Here is a 27,943-nt window from a genome sequence, read left to right as displayed (position 1 = left end):
CTTAGTGAGAAATAAAAAAGGCACTCTTGACACAACACATGTTATTTCTGAATGTGGCAAGTTTGTTATGGACTGATTTTGTTAGAACAAGACTGTGCTGTCATTGTCACTTTTGTGCTCTGTGCCATCCACACATATAAAATGGGATGTCAAATGTGTTTCAGTTTCCCGATCTGCAAAGGGGCAAAACGGTCTTTCACAAATATGCTGGGAAGATAACTGAGCAAACATGGGTATCGCTTGCCTTCTAAACTCTCGCTATCTGAGCTGAAAAACTGAATAGATTCAGAACATTTTTCATATGAATCTCTCACCATCCAAACTCTCATTACTTACTGTCAGAAACTTGGGAATCAAGTAGTTTCAGAGGGTGAATTCAAAGCTGAACTTAAGAATCAAATAAATTTGGGTAGCGAGGGATCTTTGCAGAGTCCATTTCAAATATCTATAGTCAATGGAGATAGGCATGGCACTGATAATTTTTAAAAGTTAGAAAAAGCAGAATAACGTATCAGGTTTTGAAATGTTCAAGAGTCAGCAAGAGGTGCATTCTTCTAAAGGCTTCCTTCAGGCGGATGAAGTGAGTTTGTGCTTTCCAAGTCAAACCCCCGGGAAGGAGAAAGGCGAATGTACAAGGAATCTGAGTTGTGCTAAAGATTTGTCCCCAATTTGTCCCAAGTTAATCCCCAAATGAAATACTCCATACTAGATAATATAAAATAAACTCTACTTGAAGATGTCTTTGAAGCAAGAGGAAAATGAAGGTTGGAGACCATTTATGGTACCATCTGAGTCACGCACCTGAGGTCCTTTGTGCCCCTCATTTCCCTTCTCTCCTTTCCTGCCGGGAAGTCCATTTGACCCCTTTGGTGGTAATAAAAGAAACACAATGCAATGAAGTCAATGAAAAGGGACTTTCTTCATTAGCGCTTTTGAAACACCTGCATAGAAAAGCATCTATCCAGCCCTTCAATCAGCTTTAACACTGCGATTAAGCATGTCTCAGAAGAGGAGTTGAAAGGAGACCCAGACTCAGTGGAGCAGCTCTTATGAAGGAATTTCCTGCCTGGGTGTAAGACCTCATCCCTCTGTGGCAGGGAGACATGGAAAAGAGACTAAAAGGAGAAATAAAACCCATAGAAGAGGGAAGTGAGACATAAACAATAGGCAGATGGATTCCTTTGATGGGGCAGGTTACCTGGGCCAAAGTGCATCAATGTGTAAAAGAGAAAGCAAGTTAGCACAAAAGGACATTTTAGCAGCAGATCCCTATCAGAGGAATTAAAGCATATTTTTTTGGTCATATTTCCCATTAAATGCATGGATCTCATATGGTTCTCTCACACAGAAAGAAAAACTAGAGGTGCTGGTACTGTTTCTCATCACCAAAGCAGTAGCTGTAAGATGTTCTGGCTGCCCAGTGCAAATGGTGGTTACAGCCCCTGGGCTGGCCTTGGTTCACAGCCTGAGCATCAGAGGGACACTGGAGGGGCTGAGGTAATGTCATCCCTCTCCCTAAAAAGTCTGGGGATGGATTTAGGCTGGTCCCATTGTTACTCATTCTAGAGGACACCAGAACCACTCAAGAGAATTCCAAATTCAGTCTTAGTATGAAGAATCTAGAACTTTCTAGAAGAAAAATGAACTCCTGGAAAGGTCTTAGGATGGACACATCTATGTAGGCAGATCCTTCCAGACAAGTTCAGGCTTAAAGTAGACTCCATCAGGTGACTATGTACCCATGTGTTGCAAACCATTCTCTAGGATGACCCTGGCATATTTCTGACATGGAAAAGAAACAGAGATGTCCTAATTCCAATGCCCATCTCACTAATGTTATGACCAAGAAAAAATGCAGATGACTCACATAGAGCCCTATCGGTGATATTCCAGAAGCACTGTCACCCCCTGTAGAGTCAGCTTTGGAAGAGGTGAATAATAGTTGCCAATTCCTAACTTTCCTTCATCGGAGTCTGTGTGCAGGACCTCACTTAAGAAAAATCAATTTGTTGATCTAGATACTGATTACTAACATAGTATTAAGGTCTCAATAATTCACTATGACTAAAATGCAGACATGATGCCAGGTATACACAAGAGCAAGCCTTTCTTCTATTAGTGAGCTACAAATTTTGACGGAGCAAAATCACCCACCCACAATGGGAAATGTAGAATCCCAGAGAAATGTACCATGGTGGACGGCGGGGGCAGCTTCAAATTGTCTCAGTTATTTATTTTTTATACAGAACTACATCTTCCCATCAGAATAACAGCATTATCAGTATTACAAATATTCCAACATACCTGTAAGCCTTGTAATCCTTCGGCTCCTGATGCACCTTTAAGTCCAGGGTTCCCTGGTTCCCCCTGATGGATGAGTTTTCAGTGTTAAGATTCTCTTCACATGGTTTCCATATACGTTTTCTCTTCATAGTACCTAGTGCTCCAGGGCTTCAGGGCATGGTACCCAGGAACTGTCTTGTCTGACTCTTGGCTCATGCCCTACTTGGCCTAGGATTGTACTCTTCCAAAATGTCTGAGAATTGAACTCCAGGTCATTTCTTACTCTAAGACAGAATTTCACTCTCTTGCAGTCAATGCCCAGGGTGTGTGAATAGCACAGCCTGCAGGGCTGCACAGGTCCCCTGTCTCTGAAGTGTCTGTGAAGGAGGCTTGCTTTAGGTCAGCCCTGTCCTGTGTCTGGCAGTCTAACTGATCCCCCAGTCGGTGGGGCTCATGTCCAGTGCTCAGCACTTCCTACAGCAGCCGCATCAAACACTAACTCATTGGCAGTACCATCTGCCTGTGAGACATCTCCTTGGCCTCACCTCCCACAGAGGACAGGGTGGGGGGGAAGGATACTTACCGAGGCACCCTGGACCCCCCTCTGGCCTTCTCTTCCCTGGATCAGAAAAGACAAAATGTTAGTGTGTGGGTGTCTAGATGGAGACTCCTTAGAGGCAACCTGACCTGTCTTGTCCCTGACAGACAGAGTAATGAACAGCTCGCAGAAATGGTTTCCTCGAATCGCTCTCCAAAGACAAGTTTACACACTGGGCATTTAATTACCAACTAACATTTGGAGGATTGATCGCAAACCAACCCAAAAGTCATTACAGACCTAGCTCCAGTCTGACAACCCTGACAATTATCTGGGAGGCTGTTTGGAGAATGAAATCATCCTGAAGCACCTGTCTGATACCTCCCTTCTCCAGCAAATCCTACAAAGTACTGTCTGCTGATCAGAGGTTTCCTGCATGAGAACAAGCTGTGCCATATCCGTCTCTCTCTGTCCTGGGTCCCTGATGGTATCTTAAGGGGGATTACAAACACGTTATACACAGTGCTTCCCATGGGCCCACTGGGGTTAGACTCCATGGAATTCTCCAAGGAGGAAATGGCTGATGGGGTCAGGTCAGCTCTGTGCTGGTCCAAATGCCACCATCAGGGTTGTCTGAGAAAAGCTGGTCTGAAGCTAAAATCTGGCATCACCTCTCCAGAAGCTACCTCAAGTTGCCAGTGCAGGCTCTCCACCTAGTGGCTGTCTCTGCTTTCCAGAGGGTAGCCAAGCAGGAAGAAGATCCAAGCCCCAGATCCTAACTTTCTCCCTAAATAGCAATGATGTCTGCTCTCACCCCTCACCTCCCACCTCTGTCTCAATGAGAGAGCCACGGAACATCTCACCCATTGATCTACTTTGTGTAGTGATAAACAACTATGATTATTTTATGTACAAAACAAATACTTAAAAATTCTTCCTACATTCACTTGGAAAGGTAGCCATGGAAATGATTTCAGAGCAGCAGTTTTCTTTCAACTGCCCAGCTTCTGAACCTCCTTAGAATAAAACACCTGACCAAATATCACCTCACCAGTTTGGCTGATGATTAGAATTCTTCCACGGAGGTTCTACCCCTCGATTCAGGTACTCTTTGCTTTTAAAGTGCAAATACCCTTTGGGAGAAGTTACCCATTGTAACTTGTCAGCCATTTGTACCTTGATGTGACTCACAGAACTCTTGACAGATGAAAGCAGAGCAGAAACAGTAAAGTTTGAAGCCACTGTTTCCATGATGTCATAATTCTGTCTACATTAAAAAGCAAGGATAAAATAGCATTCCTATTTTAGTAGCACAATGGTTAGGGATGTGTCCTCAGAAGTCAGACAGCCTTGAGCTCACCCCTGCCCTTTAAAGCCTGGGTGGCACAGAGCAATTGCACAATAGGTCTGAGCCTGGCTGATTAGGAGTGAGACTCCCTGGGTTCAAACCCCAGCTCTACCATTTACCTATCCTGATCCTAGGCAACTTGTCCAAGGTTTCTTGCTTTTTCTCATCTGTAAAATGGATATAATGATAGTATCTACCTGATATATTTGTTATGAGGATTAAACAAATTAATATTTGAAAGTGATTTGATTAGGAACTGGCACAAAATATGTGCTCTAGAAGTATAAATACTATTATTTATATGTATTCCTTGTGCCTGACAGGCCAAAGGCAATGGGCCTGGAACATGGTTTCAAATGCTCTGGTTCTTAGTACATGGATCCGTTGCTTTGTCAATAGCTGGGGCAACAATTAATTTACACAGGTTGAAATTCTGTCATGTGGGAGGAGATGTCTTAGGTTTGCTTGTGTTTTTAGAATTTGTCATCCATTTAAGATCCTCTGACCATCATAGAGAAGTCTAGCCTTCACTGGAAAGGTGAAGGAGGGTGTAGAAAAGCCATTGTTTTATATCCATCCATGTTGATTTGTTTAATTACAAAGGAGAAGATGGGCAGGAAAGTGGGTGAGAATGGGGGAGGGAGGCTGAGAGCCTCCTGTCCATGGAGTGACTTAAACTCATTGGCTGGTTTGTCCAAGTAATAATCCCCTACCCCACCCCACTATTTTTTAAAAGTGCCTGATTAATGATGACAGTTATAAAGCTATTTCAAACTAAAAGTATTTTCTCTTAAACCAACAAAACTACATATTTGTCTTTAAAATTTATAGCATTTAGTTCATCTTGCTGTTCTCCTGCTTCCTCTGATTAATTGTAATTCTCTTGTATGGAGAGGAGGGCAAAGTCCCAAAGAATTTCACCAGAAGCACTGGGAGGCCTAAGCCATCCAACTGCAGACCCTTTCCCTTAAGAACTAAGAGTCAAGATAAACAAAGGCAAGAGGAACTAAAACGTTCATCCACTATCTTTCCCAGAGGGAGAGGCAATCAGCCACAGCTTTCAAAGTGGTGAGACGATTCCAAGTTTGTGACAGAAAAGGAAGCCAAGTATTTTCAGTGTCCTCGTGAACAAAACTCAGGGCCAAATCTACATTTGGACATTATTCTCTTTTGAGAATAATGAGTGCATGATGAAAGGGTTTCTAACACATTATAAATAGCCTCTCTAACTTTGGTAGTCCACAAAGGGAAAAGTGATTTCTTGGTTGTTCCTTAAAAAGAAGCAGAAATCCAACATTTCTGTTTTAAGCTTGATATCACATGGGATGCTGTAAAATTACCACAGCATCTTCAGGTTGCCACCGGTTTGGCCCTAATCGCCAATGTTTTGGTTTATTCAGGAAGAATTTATCTGTGATTCTTCTTTCCTTTGGTGACATATGAGGAGGAAGAGAGCACATTTACCTATTTCTTAATATTCTACAGAAGCTCAAAGATGCTAAGCTACTGGAGGAAGGTTTTTATGTGAAAGTCACTGGCTCTCTTCAAAGACATTTAAAAGTTTCTGGAAGGTGGAAAGGGAAAGGCAGACTGTCACAGTGGTTCTCAACCAGGGGCAATTTGCCCCACCACCACATCCCGCATTACTCTCGACTACATTTGGCAAGATCTGCAGGCATTTTTGGACATCACAACTGGGGAGGAGTGGGTGCTACTGACATCTAATGAGTAGAGACCAGGGATGCTGCAAAACATCCTATAATGCACAGGCTAGCCCGTCACAACAAAGAATTACCTGGCCCCAAATGACAACAGTGTCAGTATATCTGCCCTGGATCAGCTAACTGCAGCGACACATATTCTGAATGCCTCTTGGCATCTCCAGGTGATAAGGAGGGGAAATAAATGTCCACGGAAATACTTACCCTGCTCCCTCTGGAACTAGGACTGCCTTGTGTCCCTTTCGGGCCGGTTCTACCCTAGAAACACAATTGTTCCCCCAAGATCATAAGGCAAAAGATTCTGAGTAAATGACAAAGACATCAGCATAAAAATCTCAAGCACTATTAAAACAGAACAAATGTGTCATGCCAGAATGTTTCTGCATATTAACCCTATTGGGTATATATCCATTAAAGAGGAAAATGGTATAGCAACACACACTGCTAATGACCAATTTCCCCATATAATATCACCTGCTAGAAACTTAATAACTTTGCCTATAGAGGTGTAACCTACTACAGGCATACCTTATTTTAAGAAAATAAGGCTCTCTTAAATGGGAACTTAGGGGTGATTGTTAGAAAAACTGTTATGTATTTTACTAAATTAATTTAGACTTTAGGAAAGCCTCAGCTCGATAACAGAATTAATCAACTCAACATATATGTAAAATAGATCCAATTACTTGTCTTCCTTGTTTTCCTTTGGAGCCCTTTTGTCCTTTGATGTTATTGCTTTGTCCTGGATTACCCTAGAGGAAGATTTTAAAAGTACTTTAGAATCAAGAAATATCAGGGTTTTTTTTTTTTTTTCTCAAAATGGTACAATATTAAGAACTAAACTAATTTGGGTTAAGTAATGAGAGGTGTGAGAAAATTCTCCATATTTGAAACTCACAAATTAAAAAAAAAAATGAAACAATATTTCTCCAAGTCTGAAGGAGGCTTAGTGATAAATGAAGAATTAAAAGAGTGCTTGCTGAAGCTATGGCGAATTTTCCCTTCTCTGTACTGGCAGCTTCACTGATGCACTCATCCAAACATGCTTATGCCAGTCTCTCAAAGGTGTAGTAAGATTCCCCTATAATCGAGTCTTCAAATAGGGAATCAATAAGGTTAGAAAACCAATAAGCAAAATTATGGAAATTTCATTCCCAAAGGAACTTGAAAGTCTCAAGATACATAAGGATGAATAAGATGGTATTTTAGTTCCCATCTCTGAATTTTTGACATAATCAGCCCAAATCAGATGCAGGTTTTCCCCAAACCAATAAGCCTCAGTCAACACCTACCACCACTTCCCAAGACATGCCTTTGCCTACAGGTTAGCAGGAGACACAAGAAGTGTGGAGTAAACTACACAATTCAGAGCCACTTGGGCCCCAGTAACTTACAGTATCCCCTGGGAAGCCCTTCTCCCCATATCCCCCAGGAGGGCCTCTGGAACCTGGGCTGCCCTGAAAAAAATAAAATGAGCTTCTGAGTTAGCTTGTAGGAGGGTGTTAAAATGTCATGGGTCATGGTGTTTGGAGGGGAGAAAATCAATCAGACAAAATGATCCATGTTCCTCTAACCCAGCCAGATTCCCTTTGACCTCTCAAGCAGTACAAGGTCCAGTTTTAAGCCTATAGTCAGGATTATTTATAAAAAGGCTGGGGAAAGGGAAAACTTCTTATGGTCTAGCAGAGTACTGGCCAGCAGAACTTTCTGCAGAGATGGAAATGTTCTCCATCTGCACTGTCCAATATGGTAGCCACTGGCCATAGTTGGCTGTCGAGCACATGAAATGCGGCTAGTACAATTGAGAGTAGAATTTTTCATTTTAGTTAATTTGAATTTACTGGTCACATATTGCTAGTGGGTATCGTATTGGACATCCCAGCCAGTCTAGCAACTTCTGACATCTGTAATTAAATTGTCCACTGGAAACCACCACTGGGATGTTCCATTGTCACCTCAAACTCAACTGTTCCCAACTAAACTTGCCCAAGCTGGGATCCTTGCAGGCATTTTGACTGGCTTCTCATTCCCCGCTCCTCTGGCTACCTGGAGATCTGATATCCCGGAGTCAGAACTAGGGCGAGAAAAACAAGGTACCTAGGGTGCAAAATTTAGGCAGGCACTCACGCTTTGCTTCACTCTGAGAAAGAGTGCTTCCTTAAATTTTGCACACTAGGTCCTCACTCCAGCCTGGACCCTGTTACAGCCTTCATGGGTCTTGTGTCTGTTGCTTTACTTGAAGTCTTCATCACTTCTCACCTTGATTATTACAGATCTGCCTCTCATATTTGCCTTACCTCTATGTCATCCCCAATGTATCCTCCACACTACTGTCACGGAATATTTCTAAAGTGCAAATTCAATTGTGACCTCCCTACTTAAAATTTTTCTAAGGGTCCCCATTCCTTAATGGCTAAAATCCAGACTCCTCCTCCTTGGCTCACCAGTGCCTTCACCAGCTCTTCCCACCCGCTCTTGAACCTCACCTCCCTCCACCTGTACCCTAAAGCTCACACAAAGCAGAACAACTTGCAGGGTCCCCAAGCCTACATGTCTTTGCTTATGCTGTTCCCTCTGTCTGGACTGCCCTTTCTCCACATCTTACTAATTCCTATTCATCTTCAGCTCAGAGATAATTTCCTCCGGGAAGGTTTCCTGCACTCCCTCCCCACCCTGCAGAGTTTGGTGCCCTTCTCTGGGCTCCCACCTAGTTACCTATAACATGACCCCAACCACACACTGTGTCATCATTAGCTATTGATATGTCTGTCTCTCCAACTACACCGGGGGATCCTTGAAGACAAGGACAGTGTGGTTCATCTCTGAGTCGTTAGCACATAACTTAGTGCCTGACAAATGCCAGGTATTCAGAAGTATTTGATAAATAAGTGAATCAGAACATAAAAGGAGAGCCGCTTGGAACCAAGGAGGCACACATTAATGAGTGTCAAAATGAATTGAAAATAAAAAAATGTTTCTCTGTGATTTGCTACACCAAGGCCACCAAAATAATTTTGTCTCTTTCTCTTGCTTTTTATTTTTTTCTGATACAATAAAGAGAAGAGGTAAGCTGCTAACAGGCAAATGCATTCATTTGCAGACTTCTGAAAAACGTGCTCATAGAAGATCCTTGCAAGTCTTGAATCTTTCTAGCTGGAAATTCTTGAAAACTGCATAGTTACCCACTTGCCCCAAATGGGGATGTAGCATCTATTCGGTGGTAATAGGCTTCATTGCTGTCAACTTTATTCCTCATAACCTGTGACACACAACAATTAAGACCATCTCTAACACCAAATTCTCCTTCTTTGATGTAATGAAAAGTGTTACCTGGGATCCTGGATCACCCTTTTCTCCCTTTTTCCCAGGAAGTCCATGAAAGCCCTAAAAGAAGACAAGGCAAAATTTCCCATTAAAGAAATACATCAACCTCATGATGATTTCATGGTACTTGAAGAAAAATGGCTTACCTCTTCCCCATCGAGTCCAGCAATCCCATCGTCTCCATGTTCTCCCTGAAAGACAAAGATGGGCAGCAATCAGGTCAAGGGAGATCTCTGCCACGTGCTTATCAGTAAACTGAGTCCATTAGGAAGTGAAATTTGACTGAAGAAGTAACTACAGTACCTTATATCCAGCAGATCCTTTGGCTCCCTGTAAAAGATTAAATATCTCTCACTGGCATGTCAAGGAGAATGTGGATTCGCAGTCTGTTGAGGCAGGAAGGGGCTGCCTCCGTTAAGAGAGTGATTTTGTATTTCTTTAGTTGCTTCTGGGTTTCCAACGACAAAGAGGTTATAGGTGGAATTTAATAATGCTCAAAATTTCTTGAGATGACTAAATAGACTTCCTCTGCAGAAGAGGAAACTAACATGTAATTGGAGAAAGGGAAAGTGGGAGGGGGGATGGAAGAGAGAACACAGAAGAAGGAGGAGATGGAGAGGATGCCATAGAGAATTTAAAATACAATATTTACCTTTCGACCCCGCTCCCCTGGACATCCTGCAATCCCTCTGTTTCCTTGGGGTCCAGTGTCTCCTTGTCTTCCCTAAGAAAAGGTACCCAAACAGGTATCCAAAGTGACTCTTTTGCCAGAAGCTGCCAACTGTTTACTTTTCAAGAGTGAAGCCGGAGCAGCTGGGCACTCTGAGCTCTAGACAAAGCAAACTCTCCTGCAAATTCATTAATTAACTCTGTTTTTCCCCTCGATTCAAGCATTTTCCCTTCAGGGCTTCCTTACAGATCCAAGATCACACAAAGGTGTGGGATGGGCTCAGTTGCTCCCCTGCCCTTATCAGAAAGCACAGCCAAAGGTTTGAAGTCACTTCACTTCACAGCCACATTCCCAATGCTCGACTGATACCTGTTGGCCCTAACATCTTGCCCAGGCCCTAACGCTGGCCTGGAAAACTCAGATTTGCTCATGGCAGAGAAGCAAGTTTGTGCCAGGGGACAAGAACTGAGTAGAAGCAGTTGATAGGAAATGACACTGCCCCAAGACAGTGCTCATGGGAAGGACCACCAGGCTAAAGATCCCCAAAGTTAGAGCATCCACACAGGGAAGAGCACTCAAGGTCAATGACATGTGCTTCTCCCGTTAGTCTGCCTTCTCCCAGGAAATATTTAAATACAGGCAAGGGCTAGAGTAAAATGAGTCTCAAGAGAAGAACGATATTGTGTTTCCTGAGATCAGGAACCCCCAACTGTCTCTTTTCCCGTTGTGTCCCTGGTGCCTGGCTCAGATCTGTGTGCACAGAAGGTGCTAATGGTTTGCTGTGTGGATAAATACTCATCTAGCAATGAACTTAGTTCTTCCTTTCCTGGTAGGTGAGGGGAGAGGTGATTTTCCTTTTGCTGCTTTGCTTTCTTTATTCTGAGGATTGTTCCCAGTAAAAGCAGGAGGCCTCACCTATGGCCACAGTTGCTGAGAGCCAGCTGTGGGCTCACAGTCAGGCATTGGGTGACACTCTTCCCCTCACTCAAACCCTGGCTGGCTCAGTGGGCTCCATGACCCCTCTGCAGGTACAGGGTGGATAAACTACAGTCTTAGAGGAATTTATAAGTGTTTACAGATGAGGAAACTGAGGGTCAAGTAGTTACATACCTTGTTAAGGTTTCAAGGTCAGCCCTTGACTGTCTGACTTGGGAGCCTATACTTTTATTTATTTATTTATTTATTTATTTTCAGATCTCAAAAATGATTTTACTATTCTTTTTTTTTTGAATTTTAGAATTTTATTTATTTTTTTATACAGCAGGTTCTTATTAGTTATCCATTTTATACATATTAGTGTATATATGTCAATCCCAATCTGGGAGCCTATACTTTTAATCACAACTTGCTGTGCAGATAAGGATTCTAAGGGGATGGAGATGCAGGCTGGATGCCTCCTAAGCTTTTCTTATCCCAATGGAGCCACCTAAGTGGTTTCAGTTCCTCCAAATCCATTTTTATAATTTGGTGAACCAAGTGAGAGCTCTGGTTTGGGGGTCAAAGATTGAGATTCGAAAACCACATGTGGCGTGGGACCACGACACCATGTTTAGGGGGTGCTTTGCCGTCTTCTATTTCCATGTCGGAAGCACTGGGCTGCAGGTCCAGAGAGAGCCCCTAACGGATAACCCAGTTTCACCCTGTGCAGGGGCAATAAAGAGGATGTCCAGCTCCCTGCCACCCACAAAAAAGTGCCGGGCAAAATGTAGGTAAGCCTGCTCCCTCCTTCTCCCAAAAAGTAGGTTTAGCAAGTGCCTCATGATTAAGACAAGGAAAAGGAAAAAATAAAAGAAAAGCAACCCATTCCCCCTCCCCCCAAACTACAAAAAATATATAAACAAAACCCCATTATCCCTTCTGGAAAATAAAGCTTTTTTTATGAAAAAAGGAAATCAGTAAGTATGATGGGCAGTGGGTCACAAAAACTTACAGGGTCTCCTTCCTCTCCGCTGTGTCCTCTGCTGCCTTTCAGACCTGGAAAACCCTGGGAGGAAAGAGAGAAAATTCGATTTTAGTCATCTTCCATCAACTCAAACTTGTTACATTAGGCATTTTAGGCAAGACCCTCCTCCATCCTGGTTGTGGTTTTTGCAGGTGTGGCTGTGAGTGTGAAGAGAGTCAGACAAGTTCTGGGGCTGGCTTTTGTCCTTGTTATTGGCTCTGAAGCCCTCTGCGGAGGTGGCCTCCTGATGCCTACAGGAGGCTGAGTTTGGGACCCAGTGCAGCTCAGGGCTTCAGGGTCAGCCCTGTGCCTGGGGGGGCGTTGCATGGAGGACAGTGGTGGCCACCAGGACCCTTTCAGCAGGCAAACTGATAACATTTCCAAAGAGATCATTTTACTTTCTTCTGCTTTTTTGAGAGCTCAAAAAAGAATAAGCCCTTCTCCAACAACAAGATTATGCATATTTAAGTTGCTATCATCTCTCCCTCTGCGTTTAACTGCCTCGTGGTTTATTTTTGGCAAGGATTTCCTTTAAGGTTTGCTTTCCTCACCCTCTAACACAGGTCCACACTGTCTGCTCAGTATATTGGGGAGTTTTGCTCTTGGAATAGAATTCTATTACCAAGCAACATAATAATAGAGGAAACTGTGCTAAACAAAACACTGTAACTTAGTAAAAAGTCAAGGGGAGGGATCAATTAGGAGTTTGGGATTAACATATACACACTACTGTGTATAAAATAGATAAACAACAAGGACCTAAAGGGAGGTCCTTGATCAATTATCCTTTCACAAGGATGGACAATGCAGCACTCAGGAGCAAGAATCGTGTTGAGCTCTTAAAATAAAATAGACCAGACTCCTTTTCATTGTGATATCTAAAATGCATTTGAAAAAGTGCATAAAAGTAAATAAAATAGAAAGGTACAGCTTAATTATTACAAAGTGAACATCTGTGTCACCACCACCCAGGCCAAGAAATAGGACATGGCTGGTACCCAGACACAGTAGCTACCCCAATCACAAACAATTCCCCACCCCTCCCCTGGGAACACACTCCTGCTTTTATGATAATATTTCCCGGACTTTAAAAAAAAAAAAACTTCACTACTTAATCATTCATCCCTAGACACTATGGGTTAGTCTTGCCTCCTTTCAAACTTTTTATAAATGAAATCATACCATACGTACTTTTCTGTGTTTTGCTTTTTTTGGCCATTACTGTGTTTGTAAAATTTATCCCTGTTGTTATGTGTAGTTGTAGTTCATTCATTTTCACTACCTTAGAGCATTCTACTGAATTAAAATACCGTGATATATTTATCTATACTATTGCTGTGTAATTGATCTTTCATAATCTTTTTTGAAGGGCTATTAATCTGCAGTGCTATGTTCTTTTTGCAGTTCAATCACCTATCATTGCTGATGAAGCACAACTTTCCCCACCATTTCTAACACCTCTTGCTGCCTTTCAAACTGTCTAACGTGCACCACCTAGAGGGGTGGGATAGGGAGGGTGGGAGGGAGGGAGACACAAGAGGGAAGAGATATGGGAACATATGTATATGTATAACTGATTCACTTTGTTATAAAGCAGAAACTAACACACCATTGTAAGGCAATTATACTCCAATAAAGACGTTAAAAAAAAAAAGACTTTAAAAAAAATAAAAAATAAAAAAAAGCAGTTTCACGTGAATTAAAGAGAAAAGAAACCTCAAGGAATGATTAAACATAAAAAAAAAAGTATAAATTGCAAAGCCAAGGAGCAACACCACCAAGGATACATAAGAGAAAAGGGAGTCATTCTTAATAGTAGCATCAAAAGTGAGCCTTCTGAACCCTCTTACACTGTTGGTGGGAATGTAAATTGGTGCAGCCACTATGGAAAACAGCATGGAGGTTCCTCAAAAAACTAAAAATAGAGTTGCCATATGATTCTGCAATCCCACTCCTGGGCATATATTTGAAAATATTCTAATTCAAAAAGACACATGCACCCCAATGTTCACAGCAGCACTATTCATGATAGCCAAGACATGGAAGCAACCAAAAAGCCCATCAACAGAGGAGTGGATAAAGAATATGTGGTATATTTATACAATGGAATATTACTCAGCCATAAAAAGATGAAATAATGCCATTTGCAGCAACATGGCTGGACCCAGAGATTGTCATACCAAGTGAAGTAACTCAGACAAAGACAAATATCATATATCACTTATACATGGAATCTAAGAAATGATACAAATGAACTTATTTACAAAACAGAAATAGACTCAGACATAGAAAACAAACTTATACTACCAAAGGGGAAGGAGGGAAGGGATGAATTAAGAGTTTGGGATTAGCTTATACACACTACTATGTATAACATAGAGAAACAACAAGGTCCTGCTATATAGTACAGGGAACTATATTCAATATCTCATGATAAACCATAATGGAAAAGAATATGAAAAAGAATGTGTATATATGTATAACTGAATCACTTTGCTGTATTGTAGAAATTAACACAACATTGTAAATTAATACTTCAATAAAATATATTTTTTTAAAAATGTGAGCCCTTCTGATCTGGCTCCTACTCCATAGAAGTCACACAAATGGCCCAAAGTAATTACATCAGCATCAAGCAAAAGTTGCAAACCCAACTACTCAATCTCAGCTCCACCTACACCAAATCAAAGCCTGTTAGGTAAAAGCATGTCACAACTGAATGGCACCTTTAAGGTTTGTGGTCCTCGGATCCCTTGAGGTCCTGGAGTCCGTGAACACTTGCAAAACGTACAGCAGCAAGTCCTCTCTGCAATGTTTCCCTGGAAAAAAGAAAAAATGAGTGAGCAACTATGGTGAGGAACTTCATCACATAAGAACTGAATTGACATAAATCATAATTCACCACCTACAGCCTGTCCTCTCTCATTGGGTGAGGGGCTGCAGAGAATAAGAGGTGTTTTTTGACTTAACCCTGAAGAGAGAGCACCAGATCAGCAACTGCACTGGTGAACATACCTTTTCTAAGGAAATGACCTCTATTTATAGAAGGGGCACTCACCACACAGATGGCCACAGGCCAAGTGTGCACAAGACTGGTTGGTTCCTAGTTGACAGCTCTTGTTTCCTGGGATTTCTGCAGCATAAACTGTTGGGGGCTTTTGATTTGATTAGGGGTTGGTTGGATTTTAGCTTCCTATGCATTCATTTGGCGAGATGACAAAGGATGAAAGGGCATGGAGAAGCAAAAAACAATGCTCTGGGCTTTCACACTTTTTCATATGCTAAAGACCATGTAACTGAATTTAGGGCAAACAAGGGAATCTTTGGAAATACTCAACAGGATTCCAATTCCAATTCCAATGTTCCCAGGGCATTTTGAATAATGGGTTTTTTTCTTCAGCAACTCACCAGATACTGTGATAACCTATTGCCCAATTCTCTCATTCCAATGGTCAGGTGAGTCCTGTAATCAAATCCTTTTCCAAATTCAAAGCTGGAAAACTCATCATGAGAGGTTGAGTTTAGTGAAACCACCAGCAAAGCATCAAGTCCTAGGCAGTAAAAACAACAGATATAAAACCCCAGGAATTGTACACAGAAAAGAAGAAAAGTCCATCTTATTTCCATTCAGTGAACATGACTCGAAGAATCAGAAAGGGGGGAAAAATAAGAGAAAAGAGTGTTCTTGATACTGAAGAACCCAAAAGCGCTTTGCCTGCATCTTCAGTACACACATGAGGCACTGGTTCCTGACCTCGGCATGAAATCTAAGAAATCTTACAGAAAAACACTAGCAGAAAACTGTGTTTAATTCCTCACCACCAATCTTAATGCAGTTCTTGGGCATTTGAAAGCAATTTTTTAAGAAAGGATATTGTCCATCTTCAGAGTTCTTCTGAATTTTCTTTTTAATATGGTAGTTAGTAACTTTTTTTTAATTTATTTTTTTCACCATTTTTAAAAATTGAAGTATAGTTAATTTACAATGTGTTAGTTTCAGGGGCACAGCAGAGTCATTCAGTTATATATTATATATAACAGAATATATATATATATTTTCCATTATAGGTTATTATAAGATATTGAATATAGTTCAATATCTGTGCTATACAGTAAGTCCTTGTTGTTCATCTATTTTATACATAGTTGTATGTATGTGTTAATCTCAAACTCCTAATTTATCTCCCCCACCACTATCCCCTTTGATAACCATAAGTTTGTTTTCTATGTCTGTGAGTCTATTTGTGTTTTGTAAATAAGTTCATTTGTATCATTTTTTTAGATTCTGCATAAAAGTGATATCATATGATATTTGTATTTCTTTGTCTGATCTCCTTCACTTAGTATGATAATCTCTAGGTCCATCCATGTTGCTGCAAATAGCATTATTTCATTCTTTTTGTGGCTGAGTACTATTCCATTGCATATATGTACCACATCTTCTTTATCCATTTATCTGTTGATGGACATTTAGGTTGTTTCCATGTCTTGGCTATTGTAAATAGTGCTGCTATGAACTATGAACTTTTCTGAATGTAAATTAATTACATTAACTTGTAAATTAATTACAAAATTTGTAAATAGAATGTAAATAGCTCTCAAATCATCTACACTGCCAAACACCCTGGGAGCTGGGTGGGCCCTGGAAGCTTGAGGAAAGCCCAGGGTGATTCCAGTCTCAGCTGAACTCCTGGCCATACCCAGGAACTCATTTATTCACCCATTCACTCACTCATTAATTCATTCACTGGTCCATTCACTCTTTCCCTCCTTTCATTAAACAAATATTTGCTTATTAGGAGTCTATTATTTATTAATCATTGTAGCAGGGAGAGGGTCAGGATGCTACAAAAGTCTGAAGAAGAAGCTCCTAACTCGGTTTTGGAAGGTCACACAAGGTTTCTGTGAAGAACTGATGTCTAGACTGATACTAAAGGGTGAATGGAAGTTGGTCAAGGGAAAGAACCAGAGAAGGGAGGTGGTGAGAAGAACTTGGGGGAAGCTGAGAGTGGGGAGAGTACCAGGCAGGAGGAAAGAGGACATGCAAGGGTGGGGAGGGTGAGGTTGAAAAGGACATTGGAGGGAGAATGGAAAAAGTTCTGATGCTGGAACAGAGTGTGAGCAGCAAGGTAAAGCTGAGTGGGAAGTGGGGCCAGATCCTGTAAAGCCTCACAGGCTGTATGAAGGAATTTGATATTCTAAGAACAGTGGGAATGTATACTAGGGATTCAAGAAGGGAGGGTGACACAACCAGGACATTTATGGCCCCTGGGAGTTTCCATGGAAGCTGAACACTGGAAGCCATGAGGGCTACACCAAGGAAGCCTCCAATAACATGCCCCACTTGCCAGTCACCTGCCTGCCTCCTGTCTCTGTATGTGACTCTCCACTTCTGCACTTAGCTCCCAGCTCTTCTGAAACTATGACATGGACAGGGGAGGTATAGTGAGAAGTGCTTTTCAAAATCCATGTTGCAATCTTTCCCATGGAAAATCAGACACAATAGGAAGTGTCTTAGGTTCCCTAGAAGCAGAATCTGAGGGAGGAATCTGTGTGTAAGTGGCTTACAGAGGGAGAGAGAGAAGCAGGAAAGGGAAGGGGAGGTTGTGAGCAAGGATGTGTCTCAGTAAAGTCCTCACCTGGGTCTGATTCCTGAGGGTCCCTGGAGTGTAGGCTGTACCAGAGTTGACCCACTTCAGGCAAGAGTGCTGGGTTTCTGTTTCCCTCTGCAATAATTACCCCTGCTCCCATCCCTCAGGTGGGATGTGTGACCCCAACCCCCATTCCAAGCATCAGGTCACTGTTGGGGTCAGTCAAGGGCACACATCTATAGAAGGTCACAGGTATAAGAACTTGGCTGTAGCGTTTGCAGCATTTGGGGGATAAGTGGGCAGCTGGTCAAGGGGGTTTGGGCAGGACACCAGCAGCAGTTGCTTCAAGTGGCCAGGCAAATCCCAAGCTCCAGAGCACCCTAGTAGGTACAGACTTGTTCAGCAGATTCCATGCTTCATCATTTACTTTTTCAATTTCAACTTTACCTGCTTCTCTGAGTCTGTCCGATTTATCTTCAAGCATTATTTTGCTTTCACCCCCAAGACCATCTGAAAAGATGAGTAATACCTAGAGAAAGAGGAAAGCATAGAATGGGATGACATGATAACAAAACATATAACTGGGAGGGAGAAACCAATACAAGAGCATGGAGATGGGAGCTAGAATGTGACACGGATACCTGTCCTCGGGATGCAGACGTATCCTTAAACGTGTCCCACATGGACTGCACGAACTGTGCATTCAGGTGAGTTGGCCCATTGACGGTGACTTGCAGTAGGCTGTCAAATATTGTTTCCTGGTAGATTTGGAACTTGGCAGGGAAATTCTGGTCACTATTCACCTTAAAGGCCACGCTCACCTGTACCTCTGCGCCTGCCCCGCAGCTCACACCCCTGAGGGAGGTAATGTCCTCTAAGATGCCTGGGAGGTATGATTCCAGCCGGGGGTGGCCATGGAACAATGGCTGCCCCAGCAGGTGAGTGGAAATGTCGAAGCTGACCACTATGTCCAGAAAGCAGTCTGGAGAACAAGGGAAATAAGGCCAAATTAATGAGCAGACAGGAGCAAGGAAGGGCAGACAGGGCAGGAAAAGGGGAAGCAGTCATGGTCTAGGGCTGGAGGGTCTCTAGGACCCAAAAGTGTCCAAGAAGGAAAATACTGTAGCACAGGTTCACCCTCACCCTCCCCTCCCTTGCATGTCCCGTTCAAATGTTACATGTTTCAGTAACTGTTTGAAGTCTAATCATGGTTTAGTTTTATTCTCAGTGGCTGGTCTCATGTGTGTGTGTGCGTGCGTGCATACATATTTTCTTCTTTTAATGATGACATTATGATTCATATAATTATAACATATTAAATATTTGAATTGTTCTTAGAGTTTATTTAATCCAGAGGCCACTAACTCAGATGGCGGCAAAGGCCAGGAGGGTAATGTCAACGAGTCAAGTGGGCAGGGAATGAGAAAATGAACGCAGAGCAACGACCCATCTGTTCACCGTTCAGTTCCAGCTGAGAGTAGCCATGTGGGAAACGGGGCCTAATGTGGTTACGTTGTCTGATTTTTCAAAAAGAAACCTGAAATCTGCATTTTAATGCAATATCTCCAGTTTGTAAAAGTTATCAATTAATTAAGAAGCTGTCAACACCAAATAGGACAAACCCAATTCAGCTACAAGTTGCCACTTGGTCACCTCTGACCCTGTCCTGTCGCTCATTTTACACACGAGGAGATGGTCATGCATGGAGGTTGCTGCTGCTGAACCAGAGTGGGAACCCTGGTGTTCTGATTCCAGTCTCGGGCTCCTCCACCACTGTCATCTGCCCCCAGTGAACACCCCAATGGAGAGCTTGGAAAAACCAATGCGTTTTGTAAAAGAAGTCGCTTCCATCATAACGAGTCTAGAAACAGAAGCACTCTGGGGAATTTCTGCCTGTTGTGCAAATTCCACAAAATATTAACCTTCACTGTTGCTCTGTCCTCCCAACTCCCAGCTCCAAGTGTACAGAACCTGAGTCCCACATGGCAACTCTCAGCTGGAGCTGAAGAATGACATCGTCATCAGGTGAGCCATGGCTCTGCGTTCATTTTCTTCACTCCCTGCCCACTTGACTCACTTCCATGACCCACCCGACCTTTGTAGCCATCAGCATTGGTAAACTCTGGAAATTAAATAATCCCCAAGGACAATTCAAATCTTTACTATGTTATGATTATACGAATGCCATCATTCAAAGAAGAAAATGTACGAGATGTGTGCTGACACATCTGACACAGATGGACAACATACACACACATACACACACTGAATCCCTTACAAGATGGTTTAACAAAGTTAAAATAGGAAAATGTCCAATCAGCAAATGCTTATTTTACTTAATTCCTGTGGGATGCAGGGCATTGCTCTAGGACTTCCAGAAGCAGAGAGGGTAGAAATAAGCTGAGTTCCAGGTGTTAGAGGAGCATAACCACTGGATTACATTGGGGGTCAGGGATGACCAGGGGACACAACTCAGGGCCTCCTCCGGCCTCTGCACCCTTTCCCCTGTCTCTGAGGGAGGCTGACCGATCTCAATTTCTGGAAACAGAGGAGGTGTCTATTCTCACCGCACACGTGTTCTGCTGGACTCGCCCACAGACACCTTAGGAAATGGACAACTGGGAAGCTGCAATCAAATAATAAAAAAGAAAGAGCAAGGGAGCACTCACTGGTTTTCCCGCAACTCTGGCAGATTTCACGGACCATTCTTTTTTTCACATCCACATTCTTTAGTTTATCAAAGTCTTTAAAAGTGATGATTTTTTCAGAATTGCCCGTTATTGACAGGAGCTGTTCCTTATAAACATCTCCTATGCCCAAAGCCAGAATGCAAATGCCATCTTCTCTCAGGGTCTTCACTGCTTCTGCCACATCATAGCGGGGACCCCCAGATGTGATAACCACCAAAGTCTGAGGGACACCAGCCTTCCTTCTCCCACCAGCGGATTGCTCAAACATAACGCTCACTTGTTTCAGGGCCAAGTCCATTCGCGGAAGCCCGTTGCTCTTCGTGATAGTTTGAATTCGAGACTTCCACTGGGTTTTAGTCAGAGAGTTTTGCAACTCAATAATTTCTTGGTAACGACTCCCAAATTGTGCTATCCCAATTTTCATCCTTTGAGACTGAATGTCAAAATTATCAATTAAGTCTGACAAGAAAGTTGTCATGGTAACAAAGTCTGAATCAGATACCATGTCAGAGCCATCACAAAAGAAAATCACATCGGCTTCTTGAATGTTACAGACTGCAGTTGAAAAAATAAATCAGTTACTGTCCTTGTGAATCATTCCAAATTTTCCCTTTGCTCAAATATTTAAATTGCTTTACTAAATCCTCACATTCATGGCAAATTGAGATAAGGTAACAGACGAGAGAACCACTATTGGCCCTCAAAGAGAAGAAAAAATAGTGGGGAGGAGAAAGCTAATAGACTTTGTTTCAAATTTTAATTATTTACATGATTCATTTGAAAGGACACTGAACACTACTCTGAGAAAGAAAGTAAGACGTTTGACTAGGTTGAATATATTCATTAAAAGGTCATTACAAAGGCTTGAAATCCCTTCAAAATACCCATACTGGAATGTTCACCCAAGCCAAGTACCACTGTACTATTATTAGTAATCCTGTTATTATTAATGCTACCATTTTACATTTGTGTTGAAAATTATCATTTAAAAAACCTGTTTAGCATACAATAATGGTTAATATTCATGACCACCTTATGAGGAATTATTCTGTTTGTTAGGTAGAGAAATGGAATTCAGAGGTTAAGTAAGTTGCCTCAGAATACGCAATTACTATGCAGAGGACTGGTACCTAGGTCCCTTTTATCCTTAAATCCAGCACTTTTTTATATTACAAATTGTTTTAATAATATCATAACCCAAATATTAAAATTTCATGGACAAGTGTTAATAAACAGGGTACAGGGTCATCTCCCTGAAGTCCAGTGTGAAATGGTCCATAACCAAGGGATGATGCTCGGTTCCCTTCAAATGCAAAGGCTGGGATTGGGCAGCACTAAAGTGATCACGGAAGGTAACTGAGATGACGGAGCATGTATTGCTGACTTCTACTGCCTGTTCTGCCTTCCTCTCTTTCTTTCACAGCTGTGCCTCCCTAATAAAATTCTTGCATCCCAAACTCCATCTCAGCATCTACCTCCAAAAAGACAGGTGTGGAAGATGAGAAGAAAGCAGTCCCCATATTCCTAGGAAAAGACTGTAGTCCTAGTAATGTCCTAGATTTGGTGAGGACCCAGTGATAAACAAGAGCCCAAGCCTGCCCAAGGAGCTTGTAGTCTTGTGATGGGTACAGATAAGGAAACAGCAAGTATGTGTTAAGTGCTACCACTAGGAGAAATAGAAGGTGCAGGAGTTGAGGGACACGGTTGGGACACTGCCGGGTGCTGGGTCAGGAAACTGGCAAATAAAGGCTGGATGTGACAGATAAGCTAGGTGCAGCCAAGGGAAGTGGCAGGCTGGTGTGTTCGCGGTGGGTGGAATGATGCATGCAAAGATGGAGGAATTTCAGGATGATGGGAGATACTGTGAAATGGGGGGCAAGAGGTGAGGTGGGAGATGTCAGCAGGGGCTACGTGGATCTCAGGAGTTTAGGAACTGTAACCTGTGAGCAGATCAGTGACACAACGCAGTGTGTATCAGAAAGATCACTCCGTGCTAAGGATGGTCTGGAAGGCAGCAGGACAGATGGCAAGGGTGAGAGTCTAGGGAAGGACCAGACAGGTGCAAGAATTGAGCTGGCCCCACTCCCTTGGGAAAAGTCATGTTTTTCTTAAAGATGATACCATTATTCAGTATCTGAAACCAAGAAGATGTATTTATTGCTTACTTAAGTAAAGTAGAGCTGTGGAGGTCAGAAGTAGTTTCACACAGCCCAGCAAATGCTGGTCCGACACAGGATATGGGGGGAGGTTTTGTTTGGGGTCGGACTATTTCACAGAGATGAGAGTGAGTTAATGTCAGTTGTAAAAACATGATTTCTGTTGGATACAAAAGCAGGTTTCAAACTGGTAGAGAGGAAGGAAGGGAGGAGGAAAGGAAAAAGAGAAGGAAGTCAGAAGAAGGGAGGGAAGAGGAAAGAAGAAAGGAAGTTAGCTGGTTGACTGATGCATCTGCCATGTCGGGAGGCCTGGACTAATATCTGGCCAGGATTCCAGCCTTCCAAGGAGGCACAGAGATCTCCTAGATGACTTGTCAATAACTGCTGCTTTGAGGTCAGGTGGCAAATCTCACCCTTTCCTCACTCAGATGTGATGCCTCCAGCCCCTCCTGCCCCGGGGTATCTCATGAATCAGCTTTGGCCCCTTCCCTCCTGGTTCCTAGCAGCCAGTCTCTATTACCCCATTCCTGGCCTTTATCCGGAAAAGCTCACTATACCACTTGGACTTCCAATGGCCCTACAGGATGCCGACAATCTGATTTAGAGGGCCCTGGAACTTTGAAGACAAAAGTCTATCTGTTTAAACCATGAAACTCTCCACTTGAGTTTAGCCTGAAACTGATACCGAGTAGTTGCACTTGGGGTCATTAAGCAAATGGGCAGCTGTGAAATGAGGAAAGGTGAATATGGCCCTAAGAAGAGTCCTTTCTGCCAAGAAAAAGGAAACAGGGAGGCCAGATAGCAAGGACTGCTTCTGAAACCTTCTTGTATAATGTCTTCAATATGGTGGCAAAGGACCTTTAGGCTCTTGCTTAATCAATAATGCATTTCTTTCAGAAATGAGAAAACTGGTAGCATGAGCAGAGAAATGTTCATCCTGTGACACCCAGGTAATGGGAAGCCAAGTTATCATTTATTTTTTGTGTAAACTTGTATTGCTATCCCTGTAGAAACTTTAACAGCCCAACTTACCCTCTTGTGCATTGGTACACATACTATCTTGCAGAGGCAGGTAAATATCTTTCAGTTTGTTGAAATTACTGACGTGGATAGTATAGTTTTTATTCCCCGCCATAGTCTCCAGTTCTTCTTGTTTGGCCTTTCCTACACCCACTGCATAGATGATGATGCCTTTGGCTCTTAATTTCGAAGCCACGTCACTGAGCTGATTTCGGTCATGGGATACCCCATCTGTGATGATGATCAGCATCTGCTTCACGTTTTGCTTGAGACGGCTGCCATGTTCCTCCGTGAACAGGTTGTTTGCATGCTTCAGAGCCCTGGCAGTGAAGGTATTCCCTCCCGTGCCCCTGGGCCTCCTCAGATGCTCAATGATGGCTGATCTGTTTGAGTACGTATTGAGGTAGAAGAGAACCTCAGGATGATCCGAGTATCTGAGCGCTCCAAACTGAACTCTGTCCGGGCCAACATCCGATTTCTTCACCAAATGGATAGTGACGTTGATCATGCTTTCTTGGTCTTGGGGCAGGATGCTGCCTGAATGGTCCAGCACAAACACAACGTCTAACTGTCTAATACTTTTACAATCTGAAAGGAGAAGAGAGCAGGCATCACAAACTTTCTGCAGTGTGTTCTGCACAGACAGACTAGAAGGGAAGCCAACTACGTTTGCCACGTCCCTCCCACGTGCCAGATACCGCACTTCACTTAGGTACTGTTGCCATTTTAAAGAGAATGAAGCTGAGGGCTGAGAGATGTACAACTTGCCCACATCATGATTCCAAGGACACTGGCACCCTTATCTATGTAACTCCATGATCAGATTGGTGCTCCTCATGCCTCCCGACTCTATTCTGCTAAATTTCATCGGGTCGTGCAACACCTTTTGCTAAGCAGGCTTTCAACTGGAAGGGAATGTCAGAAGGTAATTCAATGTAGTATAGTGGTGAGACACAACTAATGTTTGCCAGACTGGCCTGTAGTTTTGAAAGGGTCAGGGGCTCAGTGGATAAACTGGGAGTTTCATCCTGCTCCTTCAGGCTCCAGCTGTCTCCTCATCTTCTAGTAGATAAACTTTCCCACGTGCACCATGCCTCTTTGTATTTATATGTATTCCTTCCCCTGACTTCTCAAATTGGAACCCAGAAAAGCCCACGTAGGGGGAGAGCTAAGTCTCCTGTCACCTCACCCCAGCCCCAAGCCCTCTTCCACGTTAGAAGCCAAGCAACCACTCTGGCTCAGTCTCTAAAGTGTGAGCTTGTTTCCACTCTTTTCCTTCCCTAAGTAACTTAAGCACATGCTTCCCAAAGGTTCACCCTCCACCTGCCTATCTTACCTCCAAACCTTATTTCTGGCAATGAGGCCTCAAAATTTCAAGTCTCATCCACTGTGGATGAGCCCAGGCTATGTCAGAAAAACAACCCAGTGTGATTTGGTGACTAATCATAACTTGATAAATATTTATGAGTTGACTTGATAAATATTTATGAATTGATCTAATGTATGAGTCAGCTAAAACTTCACCTCATGCTATAGACAGGGTCTCCACAAACATTACATTTCTCAAAATGAAGAAAGGCCAGAAAGAGCCCTTTGGATTTCAAAGGTGGGGCCGTGGCCTTAAGGTAAGCCTTTCTTAGAATGTCTCCACAATCCCAAGAATTTGGGAATCACTGCCATTCTTGGAGGAAGAAAAAAAATTCCAGTTAAGCTGTTCCAAGAGAAATCTTAGAGCTATTGTCTAAAGCTCAGAGTTTATACTAAGACATCTTATTTGTTAACTTTCTGAAATTTTGAAACACATAATCCTGAAGAACAAAGTCCAGAGGAGGCCTCTGTTGCCAGAGGAACAATATACAATTACTAATGCTTTGGTTTGTTCCCTTAGTTGTATCCAAAACACAGATAACAACAGCACGTGGTAGATTTAATAGCACAGGTGCTGTTAGCCTTACATGTGGATTTATAGCAAGTTCTTACTCGAGTCATTAAAACTGATGGGCTCAAACTGAAGGTTGCTCAATTCAATTTGAAAAGGATTACAGTTTGTCAGATAAAAGTGATGACCCCAAGCAATTGTTTTAAGAAAAGTAGCAAATTAAAATTTTCCAAAGGGATAGACACACGAACAGCTGATACATGATACTTAGCTGATAGAGGGTAAGAGAATAATGTGAAGTAATGAAAATATACACTATAACTTTAAAATACAGAGGGTTTTTGTTGGGGGGATACTGTGCTTAGGATATTGGTTTTAATTTAACTAAGAGGAAGATGAATTTGTATTTCTATTTACTGCTTAACAATGGTTATAGGTAGCCAAGAAACAATTTGGGGAATCATTTGGGATTAAAAATTGGCTCTGGAAAATCTAGGTATGCAGGTATTAAAGAGTTGAAAATTTAATGTAAAATTCTGAGACCTTCTTGGAATATATTTAAAGTCATCAAAATCAGAGTACATTTTGCCAAATTAGTTGACAAAACTGTTATTCTAGAATATGCCTTGGTATTTTGTATATATGTTTCTGAGGTCATGGGTATTTTAACATAGCATAGATAAGACCAAAATTTAATACCAAAGTCCAGTTGGAGGCCAAGCCCAGTGTCCAAGTCACTGTTCATCCCACTATAAAGTCAACAGCTCACACCCTTGAGTCCTGAAGGATAACAGGGTCACTTACCATGAAGAGCACACACACGGAAGATGAGTTTACTCTCTATTGCCTTTAGATCATCGAAGCTCTCAACTTGGAAGACCAGGCTGCCGTCCCCACTGATCTCCTCCAGCTGAGTTCTATTGGCCCCGTACACCCCCACAGAGAAGATGACCACACCTTTGTCCCGAAGAGCTTTTGCAGGGTCTATCACATCATCTTGGGCTTCTCCATCAGTGATGAGGATGAGAAACTTTTTGACCATTGAACGGCCCCCCTTGGGCTCAGTGAAGTATGGATCCACAAAGGTTAGTGCACTTCCAGTCAAAGTGTTTTTGTTGATGGGAGACATTCTGTCTATTGCATCAGAAATTTCTTTTTGTGTATAGTATTTATCAAGCTGGAATTCTTCCCTATTATAATCACTGAATTGAATGACACCAATTCGGGTTTTGTCTGGGCCAATCTGAACCTTAGCTAACAGGTTTTTCATGAAGGTTTTCATTTTCCCAAAATTTTCGGATCCTATACTGCTAGAACCATCCACCAGAAACATGATATCGACCTTCATGTATTCACATCCTGCATGTAATCAAAAAGACCAGAAATAAGCCAGGTTGGAATTGTCCTCAGAATGTATACAAGACAGTAAAGCAGAAATAAATCCTTTAATCAGAAAACATCAAAAATTAACTCAAGCAAATTCCATTGCATTTGAAATTTTTATCTGCTTCTTTTGTAGAAGCCTGCTGACTAGAACCCTAAATCAGAAATTCACTGAAGATTACCTAAGAAGTTTTAAAGAAGAAATGCAACTTCAAAAGTATATATTCATTCACTCACTTATGCATATATGCATTATGCATTTATTCATAATTATTCATTCATAATTCTTGAAGTTTATGAAATAGAAAGCATCAGGCCATCATTAAGGATGCAATGTGATCAAAAAAGAAAGACAGAGAAAAGTAAGCAATTTTTGGCACTAATATGACTAATATTCCAGGGTTTTATGTATATTCTTGAAACACAAAATTCCAGGTAATCTTTATATAGCATTATTTTCTGGGATAATTTAAAGTGATTTGGGGGGGGGTACCTTCAAGATGGCAGAGGAGTAAGACGTGGAGATCACATCCCTCCCCACAAATACAGCAAAAATATATCTACATGTGGAACAACTCCTATCGAATGCTGACAAAAGAAAAAAGAAAAAGCAGAGACAAAAGAATAAGGACTGGACCTGCACCTCTGAGAGGGAGCTGTGAGGGAGGAAAAGTTTCCACACACTAGGAAGCCCCTTCACTGGCAGAGACAGGGGGTGGAAGGGGGAAGCTTCAGAGCCATGGATGAGAGTGCAGCAACAGGGTTGCAGAAGACAAAGAGGAGAGATCTCCTCAAAGAGGATCAGTGCTGACCAGCACTCACCAGCCTGAGAGGGTTGTCTGCTCACCTGCCGGGATGGGTGGGGGCTGGGAGCTGAGGTTCTGGCTTCGGAGGTCAGATCCCAGGGAGAGGACTGGGGTTGGCTGCATGAACACAGCCTGAAGGGGGCTAGTGTGCTACAGTTAGCCGGGAGGGAGTCTGGGAAAAAGTCTGGACCTGCCTAAGAGGCAAGAGATAATTGTTTTGGGGTGCACGAGGAGAGGGGATTCCTTCCCTGTCTGCCCACAGAAGGCAGAGTGCCACCTAAATGAGCTCCAGAGATGGGTGGGAGCTGCAGATATCAGCTCGGACCACAGAGATGGGCATGAAATGCTAATGCTGCTGCTGCAGCCACCAAGAATCCTGTGTGCAAGCACAGGTCACTATCCACACACTTCACCCCCCAGGAAGCTGTGCAGCCAGCCACTGCCAGGGTCCTGTGACCCAGGGACAACTTCCCTGGGAGAACACATGGCACGCCTCAGGCTGTTTCAATGTCATGGAGGCCTCTGCCACTGCAGGCTCGCCCCGCATTCCAATTATAACTACCGTACCCCTCCCTCCCCCAGGCCTGAATGA

At 42.6% G+C, this 27,943-nt stretch overlaps 1 protein-coding gene across 1 annotated transcript in view; it reads right to left on the bottom strand.

Annotated features, from left to right (window-relative positions):
* The window catches only part of COL6A5 (collagen type VI alpha 5 chain), a 116,222-nt gene that overhangs the window by 65,484 nt on the left and 22,795 nt on the right, over nt 1-27,943 (bottom strand). The window contains exons 5-22 of the mRNA XM_082459367.1: nt 25,967-26,521; nt 23,296-23,871; nt 20,087-20,662; nt 18,059-18,399; nt 17,865-17,946; nt 15,235-15,377; nt 14,553-14,645; nt 11,815-11,868; nt 9,867-9,938; nt 9,518-9,544; nt 9,361-9,405; nt 9,221-9,274; nt 7,285-7,347; nt 6,577-6,642; nt 6,095-6,148; nt 2,867-2,902; nt 2,305-2,367; nt 802-864 (exon numbers count right to left, since the gene is read on the bottom strand). Coding sequence (XP_082315493.1) covers nt 802-864; nt 2,305-2,367; nt 2,867-2,902; nt 6,095-6,148; nt 6,577-6,642; nt 7,285-7,347; nt 9,221-9,274; nt 9,361-9,405; nt 9,518-9,544; nt 9,867-9,938; nt 11,815-11,868; nt 14,553-14,645; nt 15,235-15,377; nt 17,865-17,946; nt 18,059-18,399; nt 20,087-20,662; nt 23,296-23,871; nt 25,967-26,521 — 2,963 coding nt within the window. The remainder of the gene's footprint in view (nt 1-801; nt 865-2,304; nt 2,368-2,866; nt 2,903-6,094; nt 6,149-6,576; nt 6,643-7,284; nt 7,348-9,220; nt 9,275-9,360; nt 9,406-9,517; nt 9,545-9,866; nt 9,939-11,814; nt 11,869-14,552; nt 14,646-15,234; nt 15,378-17,864; nt 17,947-18,058; nt 18,400-20,086; nt 20,663-23,295; nt 23,872-25,966; nt 26,522-27,943) is intronic.

This window comes from Balaenoptera physalus (genome assembly GCF_965194825.1).
Source record: "Balaenoptera physalus genome assembly, chromosome: 4".
In the NCBI taxonomy this organism is placed as follows: Eukaryota; Metazoa; Chordata; class Mammalia; order Artiodactyla; family Balaenopteridae; genus Balaenoptera; species Balaenoptera physalus.
Note: the sequence above shows the minus strand (reverse complement) of the source record. Positions and strands in the feature narration are given on the sequence as shown.